The sequence below is a fragment of the Phoenix dactylifera genome, unplaced genomic scaffold (genome assembly GCF_009389715.1).
Source record: "Phoenix dactylifera cultivar Barhee BC4 unplaced genomic scaffold, palm_55x_up_171113_PBpolish2nd_filt_p 000305F, whole genome shotgun sequence".
Lineage (NCBI taxonomy): Eukaryota > Viridiplantae > Streptophyta > Magnoliopsida > Arecales > Arecaceae > Phoenix > Phoenix dactylifera.
In genome coordinates this window covers 96,780-107,344 of record NW_024067779.1, presented here as the reverse complement: position 1 = coordinate 107,344, position 10,565 = coordinate 96,780, and the positions used below count along the sequence as shown (strand labels likewise).

Here is a 10,565-nt window from a genome sequence, read left to right as displayed (position 1 = left end):
CTAGAGTTTTCCCAGTCGAAACTTTAATCTTAAACTGGGAGACTTATTTTCTCCAATGTTAGTGGTTTTTCTCTAAAAAAAAATTGTTTGTTTCCAGAGTTTTTATATATTATTTACAATGGGCATGCACATGTACATGGCTCCTAATAAAGATTTTAAATACTGGATAATTATTATGAACACTGAAAAGTTGGAAAATTAAGCTGCTTTTATAGTGTTGATATTAGGATTAAAATTAAGATGCTAATGTTCTTTTGAAGGAGTGTTATGCTGAATGTTTTGATGTAATAGAGGGCTATTTTCTCGATCAGATCTCCATATTTTTGTGGATAAAATCAGATTTCCAGTTTCAATGCTACAAACTTGAATAATCACTCTCTCACACATGCATGTGCACGCGCGCGCGTGCAGAGAGAGAGAGAGAGAGAGAGAGAGAGATGGTCAACTCTACTCCAATGATGACCTTGGAGAATCAAGAAAAATGTAAAAAGCTAGAAGAGACCCCTCGGGTTTTCAGAAGGTTCCCACTGCATTCAAGTCAATGACAGGAAAACTACAACTCCTACATTCAGAAGCCTTGGACACCCAGATCACTGATCCATTGGACACACATGAAGTATTCCCCATCAAGAGAGGCTTCTTTCCTTCTCTCATGTCCCAAAGAAACCACAACCACTGCTTTCTCCTACACTGTCCCCTATTTTTTCAATGCACTGTGCTCTCAAAAGCCATAGTTTCTGTTGAAGAAAGCATCACGCACTTATTTTTGTATGGTGCCAGCTCTTCTTCTTTGTCGTCTTCAAACATGGGGATTCTCTTGAGCTCAATGTCTGGTAGGATGACAGAGTGTCTATAAAGCAATGCCTTCTCAACTCTCATCAGTATGTCGTCAAAAAGGAACTTATGATGTATAAGATGGTTGGTGGAATAAATAATAGTGATATGACAGAAGCATAATTCTATCATAGAATGCCTTGTGAAAAGGGTAGATGACATGATCGTAAGCATCTCAAGCAGAGATACTGAGGCATCTGGAATTCTGGCTATGAATACTATTCCAAAATTATCAAACTGAATCCTTCCAGATGCTGTAGCTCTGAAATTGTGAGATGCTTAAGGAGGGCTGCTGGGTATGTTTTGGCCATCTTCCTGAACTGTTCAAGTTCTTGGTGTATTTCTAAGCGAACTTAACCTTATGTTTGATTTCATGCAACTTTTTCAGCAATTCATATTGGGAACATGGATGAGATGGCGAAGACTCACCGGGATGATGGGGATTGGATATCGAAAATAAGATTAGCATCAGTAACTTGTCAAGCCTTTTGTTCTATCAGTATCTGTTCTTTTACCTACCTCGAATTCTCCCTATGTTTCCTTTAAATCAGAAAAAGGAAAGTGATATAATTAATGTAGTAAACAAGGTTTTATCTAGTTCTTTTAGATGATTGCAAGAACACTTATTTCCTTTGATGCAAAGTTAGCCTTTTATATTTTATAACCAGATCTTATCGATCGGCAAAAGTTTGACTTCAGTTATTTGGGAGTGAATGTGCTGCAACTGGATGTGCATGAAAAGAATAACTTGGACCCAGATGAAATAAAACTGACCTGGATCATTTGGAAGCATGAATGTATGTCTATTTTCTTGCTGTTGAACATTTTTTAGATCTTTTTAGGGAATGTAATTTTTTGCACCAACGAAATTAACCTTGTAACCTGTATCTCAGGTGCAATAGGAATCCTTGTAAGCTAAAAATAAAGATAATTTTATGGATTTGTATGTTTAAAACATGAAATTCCTTGCTTCAATGAGTCCTTGTGACCAACATAATCACTTAAAGCACCAAGAGGGGATAATCATCATTCCTTCATAACCCTCATTACAGTACTCATTTCTAGTAATACCATTCGTCCACAACCTGCATAACTATCCTGGGTGACACCAGATAATTTGAGAACCACAATGACAACCAGAGGCCTTACTTGGATGATGGAACTTAGGTTTTGTTGCGGGGTTTCACCTCGGCAGCAGCCCACACACCAGCCGAGCAGAGAAAGCATCTGCGTCCCTCTCGAGGTATTGTCCGCTCTGGGATTGCCGCTTCGGGTCTCCGGGAGGTCGCCCAGGGTCTTTGCCCAATGACAGTCCCGAGCCCTAACGGCGCGGGGGTCTGCGGAGGTACTACCCCTACCCTCACGGTTTTGTCCTACAAAAGGGCCCTCGGTAAGGAGAGGTTATTGAGCCCCCCATTTAAGGCACAGATCTTTCCGCTGATTAGCCGATGTGGGACTAAACTGGGAACCCCATCCCACAACACAGCCCTCCCAGCGGAAGGTCTGTGCGTGGCCGGGGCCCTTCCTCTAGCGCCAACTGTTGCGGGGTTTCACCCCGGCAGCAGCCCACACACCAGCCGAGCAGGGAAAGCATCTGCGTCCCTCCCGAGGTATTGTCCACTCTGGGATTGCCGCTTCGGGTCTCCGGGAGGTTGCCCAAGGTCTTTGCCCAATGACAGTTCCGAGCCCTAACGGCGCGGGGGTCCGCGGAGGTACTACCCCTACCCTCACGGTTTTGTCCTACAAAAGGGCCCTCGGTAAGAAGAGGTTATTGAGCCCCCCATTTAAGGCACAGATCTTTCCGCTGATTAGCCGATGTGGGACTAAACTGGGAATCCCATCCCACAACAGGTTTGATATTGGAAATCATGCCAATCTATTAGCTTAGTGACAAGAATGTGCTACTTGGTTACTGATGTGAGAATTAAAGTGACAACTGCAAAAGGATTTTGCTCGTAACATTCAAGCTCGTTTGTTCATTGGATAAACTTGATAAATTGAGGGTTTCTAGAAGTGCACTTGGTTTTGATACCGTGATGGTAAAACTTTGAAGCTTGTACATGCAATACCTGCATTTTTATTTTGATACGATAAAATTACATCTTCTAGAAAAATTTACATCATGGAAAAAGGAAGGGAGATTTCACGGATTAATGTTTTTATGCTTGAATTTAAATGGCCATCATAATTCATTCTTAGGCTCTTGTTGTTTCATCATTGTATGACCTACTAGAAATTCAACACCTTACCCAGATGGAATAAGACTTGCTCGTCTATGTTCAATAAAATGTCAACACAACATCTTCATAATTAAAGACAAACACAGAGCAGGCGAAGCACGGATGGAGGAAACTTGTCAAGTAATTTTTTTTATATATATAGACAAAGAAAACTATATGCTGAATCGAAAACGATTCTTGTACTATTAGGGCAATTCCAATATTACAAGAAGCTCCCCTACTCGGAGGATAGCAGGAAAAATGGAGGCTAGAGATTTTACACAATGCATTGCAGTCTACAGCAGCCAACATGGTGAAATAGAAAGTGGTAATATTTTATCCAGCAGAGGCACAAGCATAGTTATATGAACATATCAGCAACATTGAAAACAACCAGAGAGAAAGACACTGTAAATCCATTCCCTCTTAACTACTTTGAAATGGAGCCCCGAGCACCCTCTCCCAATTTAGATGGTCTGATTTCACCTGTTCTTGGACTAAATGGCCCTCTTCCACCGAGACGAGGACTATGCTCCTGTCTGAGTTCACTCACACGGGGGCTAGATGCCTTCTCTGATAACCGGGGGCTATGAATGCTCTTGATTTCAGTGGCTGGTGTTCCACTTGAACTTGTCACTTTAGGACTATAGATATGCTTTATTTCACCACGGCTTCTTGTGACTAACTCATCTAAAATCTCCCTGTTCTCTGCCAAGGAGTGTCTTATGCCCGACTCGATCTCCTGCTAGAAGAACAATTACATAACCAGCATAACATAAAATCACATATGGTCATTGTTGAGATAATATGAATAGTTGAACTAACCGTTTCCAAGTTAAATTGTATAGCTGGTAATTCTTCGTATTCCGCTGCATCTAAATCTGTAAGATGAGCTCCTTTGAAGAGCTTGGGAAGAACATACTGTCTCACAGGAACCAAAAGCATGATCATCAATGGAAAAAGGACCCCTGCTATAGGAATCCACGTTATTCCGAAACACAATAGCAAGTAAGCGGTCTGGAAAAGCGTAAAAGCAGCAATTGTCTTGAAAGGTACAGTCTCGACGAAGGTGGCATGGTACTCTTCAAGCACTCTGCAAGAATGAAGTTTGTTGTGATAATGGTGTCCGCTATTGATTAATTAGAGTTGTTAAGTGAGAGCAGAGAATAAGATTTAAGTGGAATGTACTTGTATCTTCTGCTCGGTGCAGTGAAGAGCAAGAGAATCCTCTCCCAGAACTGGTTTCCAGGTAAGCTTTCTATGGCCATGAAGGCAAAGTAACCCCAAAGAACAGAGGTTGGAATTTTCTTAAGAAATGGCATGGCTGCAACACACCCTGCTACCATCATAGACTGAAGCAGGTTGCTTAGACGCTGTTCTTTGACTTCAACTGGTAAAAGGTCATCAATTTCTTTTTCAATATCAAACACAGACTCATCAACCGGTGCATCAATATTTCCCATGCTTGAAGCTAATTGGATTGTGGAATCCTTTAATTCCTTCAATCCCTGCATTAGGAAAAAATCACCATATATTTAGAGGAACAATAACACTGAGAGCAGCTAGTAATAAATGCTAAGAAAAATGTATCATACTCGAGCAGACTGCTCTTGATAAATCAGTGGAGTCTGCATTTGCCGATAAGCATCTTGCATATTTTCATAAAGTTGGCTCAAGCTTGAATTTTGCCGCATACTTTGGCGTGCGGTGGCTACTAGTCGATTACGAAGGAGCTGCAAAGATACTGTCAGGACATGGTACCAAACTTACAGCATGAAAATTTTAGTATTTCCATTTAATTGGACAATAGGACTTTGGTAGCTTACCTGATGTTTGAGAGTAGCCAAACTCTTTGTGTGCATTGGAGATTGTGGTATGACACCATTTGATGGGGGGACCCCAATAAGCCCACATAGTAGGGTCTTCCATGCAAAAACAAGGACATAGAATCAGAGGACATGAGTTATCAATAAAGATTAATATCACTTATGAAGCATCACTGTCTTCCCTCTATATGAAACATAGTTTAAGAAACGATCTTGATGTGTTGTACGTGGTTGAGAGGAAACATACCAAAAAGCCCAAGAGAAGTAAATCATAATGAAACGATTGTGGCTTTCTCAAATTGAACTCCTTCTGCTGAGCAAGTTGAGAGGCTACACTGTGATCAAAATAATAAAGCACTGCTATCATTGTAGCAGGTATAAAAGCTCCGAGTATGTACATGAAGGGTACATTCAGCATGTCCTGTTGGTATATGGACGAATCAAGATAGCTTGTTAGTCATGCTTGCACTACTTAAGACTGGAGGTCCAATAAAGAAAAGCCAACTTCTGTACAACTTGGAAGTGCAGTTTATCTTTGTTTTAAAGTGAAAAACTTTTATTAATTGAGGGTAGAAGGATAATGATAACATTATTTAGGAAAAATATGTTTGATGATTGTGATGCAGTTTCGCGTATCAGTTTGTTAAAACAATACCAAAATGTTCAGAAAAATAAAACATGGGAAGACATGCCTTAATGACTGTCCAGTTTTCATATGCTCCAGGTGACCATGGATTGGGGCTAAAAAGGCGCCTTGGAATCCCTTTAGGAATGCTACCAGAAGGCATATAAGAAATTCCAGTCCACACAAGGACCATTAGTGGTACCCCATAGTCTGCAATCAAACCTCGTAACCAGCCTGCAAATATTTGATAATTTTAAGCTCAATGTTGAATAACCATTGAAATAAAAATTAATCTGCAGTTGAAAAGGAAAAAGCACTTAATCAATATAACATCCACATATAATGAGATTTTCTATAGAAAATTCGGAAAAACATCATCTGCAACAAAACCTGTAAAAAAATTGCAGTTTATTTTCTTCGAAAAAAATTATATTTTCACAGATGCAAAATAACAATTATTGCTAGTGAATTAAGATAGATGAATAATGAATTTTTTTTTCCCTGTCTATGCTATCATGAGAAACTGCAAGCTACATAACATTTCAACTTTTAATTTTGTGTACCACTTCCATAGCGCCAGGATCTTGCCTTCCTACTTCTTAGTGCAGTGAGCAGCAGACCAAATGATAGGACAAGAGCAAACATCCCATTGGCGAACCTCCAAGATGGAATAAACTCCAAAGACTTTGGGTCTTCTCTTTCAGGTATGCGGAACTCATCAACAAGCCCCTATATCACAAAACACATCATGAAATCATGCTATATGATTTTTGTGCTGAAAAGTTCATTATGCACACAAAATAATCTATCAGAAATTTCCTAATCGAGGCATGAAAAATATGATTATCCTGACTTTGTCCACTTTTTTTTTCACGTAAAAAACAATAGAGAATTACTTTATTCAAACTTTTCCCTAGTTTTGACAGAACATAACTTGCTCATTTCATTAATTTAATGAAGCTTCTACCAGTTTTCTCACAAAAAAAAGGTTTACTTTTATTATAGACCTCCTTTTCTCATAACTTGTTAAGTAATATGCATTAAAAGAAATCGGTTGTGCAGAATTAGGCACATTAGTATATTCAATGCACCAAGCCACCCTTTCCTTTTCTTTTGTGAAACTACAACCATAGAGGCAAAAAAGAGCCAATCCTTCAAGTGCTCACCTTAATAGCCTGCTGCATAAACAGCATAGCAATAAGAAGACCAAATAGCTCGCCCGCTACGCGAGTGAATCTATTGATAATAGAACATGCGCCTAAAATAGACAGCAAGAACAGCAAGAAGGCAGTCCAAACGCATACCCTGCAAAAGCAAACAACAAGACACACAGATGATAGAAAGCCTGATCTACAATTGTCGACAAAACTTGTTATTATTTTGCTTAAACAACGTATCGGATGACCTACCATCCGGTCCATGCTAAAAACAGCTTTCGACCCAAATCATCTCTATCCTTGGCAAAGTTAAACATGAATGTGTACATAAGCACTGTGGGCTCTGCAACTCCAAGAATCAGCAGAGGCTGACCTCCTATTATTGAATGTATGATCCCACAAAGTCCAGTAGATGCCAATGTTTGTACTGCTGTTATAAGTCCATCTGCCAATATACACATTTTTTTTCCATATGATCAGTGATTGTTGATTACTTTATGGTGCATGAAACTTCTTGCAACGAGGAAATAAAATTCAGATATAGCACATAGTAACCATTCTCAAGAATGCCTTTCCAAACAACATCCCAAAGGCAAAAGGAGTAACTCGCAGCAGTAAAAAAGCAAACTAATACCATAATTTAGCTTTTATTACCAGTATTTCTCTCCAGTTGCTCTCCAAATGATATGACTGGAATTGCCGATGCAAAGAATATATATGTAGTTGGAGCTAAAATCCTGAACAAATGGAAATCGAACGATGACGATGTTCGCATCATGATATATCAAATCTAATGCCAAAAAATAATTAAGTAAAGAATTGGGTCGAACCTTCTGGCATGGAACCTTGAAAAAAAAAAGGATAATATGTGCTTGTATAATCATCAAAATGTTACCTGATTCCTGCGCAGAAGCCACTAGTCCAATCTTGCTTGTAGAACATCAACCTCCCTTGGAGGTCATTCTTGATTCCACGCAAAGGTACAAATGTTTCCTCCATACTTATGTTGATCAGTGAAAATGAATGGTCTCTATCTCAATTACATCAAAAGAAAGAACGCACAAAGAAGAGGTGCTAAAGGCACTCACAATGAATATTCTGCCCCCAAAAATGAGGCAGATATAGAATGATAGAATCAAGAAACTACGACTACATGATTTGGGAACTGTGTCAACTACAAATATACAAGGGTCCAACACTCTGGTCTGGAAAAGAGCCTTAGGTTCTGCCTGGCTAACGGAGATCCATGAAGAAACTGGTATTAATCCTTTCACAAGGTTAAATAACACATGGAGCAACAAAACAAGGAAAATGCCCAGGTGGAGATGGCTTTTTTCATATCAAGAAACAAACCAAACACTAGATAGAACTCACAGTTAAAGGTAAAATTACATCTTTCAAACCCAAGAACAGTGAGCTCAGCTGCAAGATTCAATATCCACAATAGGAATACTAAGGAAAACTAAGGAGGACCAAGACCATCAAATCATCCAAGACAAGAGAAGCCACCCCTTTTGCTTGCATTGGAAATTCTACCATGAAAGGAGTTAGAGGGAAGCTGAGAAGGCTTGAGGGGGGAAGGGCCCAAATATATAAGACTTGCAGGGGGTTGAGAAGGGAAATGTACAAATGATGCACAGCAATGAGGTCAAAATGGGGGCAATATTAGAACATCACTGTCAGTGCCTAAAAGCTTCAAATAATATATAGTACTTAAAAAAGAGTACAAATCCAAGGAGAAGGTCTGCATACAAAGAAACCATAACATGGATTTCATGTAGCATAGCTAAGAGTATATGCCTGGCAAATGGAAGAGGAGGTGGATCCCTACTGGGTATGGCTTTTGAAGAGAGAGAGAGAGAGAGAGAGAGAGAGAGGAAAAAGTGTGGGCACAAAGGGGATCCCTTTTTTTGGGGGTCATTTCCATTGCACTGCCAGTCCATACCAAGCTGGCTGGTTGGAAAGTGCCAAGGAGCTTCTAATCCATATCTTTATGCTTATTTTAGCTGTAATATGGGCAGTGCTGTGTTTCTGAACTACACACAGGCACTACTATGTATAGAATCTTGCGTATGAAGCGTATAAGACTTTCTGGAAATAACTAGCGAGTATAAAATGACAAAATTGGCCTCAGGAACCCTAAGGGTCCCTTCATTGATTTGAGGGTATTTTGGGACTCAACAAGAGTAGGGTTAAGAGTATGTGTTGTCCTATGAGTTAAAATTTACGCCTTTTGTCCTAGCTATATGACTATAATATAATCACTTGTAAAGAAGCACCAACCCTAATGCAGGGACGCTAGAAGGATTATTGTATTATTAAAGTGTAGATATTTGGTAGTTCAAACCAAGATTGACTACTTAAGTGTGAATTATTTATAGTCCATAACTTTTTGCCCGTACGTAAAAATTAAGACCTTAAATAGTTTTAAAAGATTGCGGTTTGGTGCATGCACCGCAATTAAAAAAGAAAAGAGAACAAGAAGGAAGAAATACTGAAGTGGGAAAGTGTTAAAAAGAAGGTCATGTGGTCATGATTATGACTGCAAATGGGTCGAGTTGACCCGTGACCTAACTTGCTTAGCCCCGACTCGACCCGTTTTGGATGACCCATAAGGCCGGGTCAGATCCCAAAATTGGACTCCTATTTTTCGGATCAGGTTTAGGTTATTGAATTTAGGCCCAACACGACCCGATCCGGCCAATTTGAAATTTAGATAATTATGAGTTTTCAATCATACGATCCGATCTAACCCGATCTAATCCGACCAACTTGAATCTGTAAAGTTATTTGAGTCTGCGAGTCGCAGCCCACGGGTGTGCAAACAAGTTCTGAAATGGATGGGTCGATCCGAACCGGACCCAAATTTTTGAGGTTGGATCCGGGTTATACATAGATCCGACCGGATGTGCAAACAAGTTCTGAAATGGATGGGTTGATCCGAACTGAACCCGAATTTTTTAGATTGGGTTTAGGCTATACGTGGACCCAACTCGACCCGAATGACCTGTTGGGTCAAAAATTGTAGCGGTGGACCCGACCCGACCCAATCCAATTTTTTATTAGGTTGGCTCTGGATCCAAAATTAAGATCCGAATAAAAAATTGAATTAGGTCGGAATCACTCATGACCCGACTCGAACCGACCTATTTGCACCCCTAATCATGATCAAACCATGCCGTTGAACTACAAAATTTGAAACTAGGTAATAATAAAATGACGTAAACAAACGAGAAATATGATCATGTGTAGTGATTAGTGGAGGCCTCGTAGAGATTGAAGAAAGAACAAAAATAAATGTAAATAAATGATACAGGACCACTTGCATATGTGCTTTGTTGAAAGAACTCAGCATGCAGTTGGAGGATCCTGCCCTGCCATTTCTCTATTTTTATGACTAGTCTATTTTATTATGTAAGCTAATATATCTTACTGGTTCTCTAAAATTAGTAAATTGGGCATATGTTCTCTAAAATTAGTGAGACATTATGTAAGATCTAATTGCCCTCTCCTTGAGGGCTTGTCTTGTATCAAGTATGGCAATAATATCTCCCTTCCAATCAGGAGGAAAAAACCACACAAAAATCTCACTCAATAGATAAACTCTTGCTGCTGATCATATCATATATAAAAGAAACTCTATCCACGGTATCCTCTTTGGATGCTCCATGCTTTCCCCACAAGACAATCATAGACAAAATGTAGTGCCATTCCAAGTGTGCCAAACACTAGATAATTTCTTACTTTAGAGCCTCAATTCATAAACCTAATTGATAATCTACAGAACGGTTGCTTTCATAAAGGTCTGTACTACTCCCAATTGATATATTAAAAAAAGCATCGCATGCGTCAAAATCTAATCTCTATCGCCGTATAAAACATTTGGCTATTGCGGACATTCTAC

The 10,565-nt window shown here is 39.5% G+C and overlaps 1 protein-coding gene across 2 annotated transcripts; it reads right to left on the bottom strand.

The window, feature by feature from the left end:
• Positions 1-3,187: 3,187 nt before the first annotated feature.
• Positions 3,188-8,228, bottom strand: LOC120103748 (probable boron transporter 2). 2 transcript variants are annotated; one of them, XM_039118085.1, is made up of 12 exons: positions 7,557-8,228; positions 7,316-7,398; positions 6,914-7,106; positions 6,671-6,809; positions 6,068-6,233; positions 5,572-5,738; positions 5,127-5,300; positions 4,880-4,975; positions 4,649-4,786; positions 4,242-4,561; positions 3,879-4,146; positions 3,188-3,798 (listed from the first exon to the last, which is right to left on the bottom strand). In XM_039118085.1, exons 1-12 carry the CDS (start codon positions 7,658-7,660, stop codon positions 3,484-3,486), a joined length of 2,163 nt encoding a protein of 720 aa, XP_038974013.1. In that variant the 5' UTR covers positions 7,661-8,228; the 3' UTR covers positions 3,188-3,483. The 2 variants fall into 2 exon arrangements, with proteins under 2 accessions (XP_038974013.1, XP_038974014.1); XM_039118086.1 differs by having other exon boundaries at positions 3,188-3,795; positions 7,557-8,226.
• Positions 8,229-10,565: the final 2,337 nt, after the last annotated feature.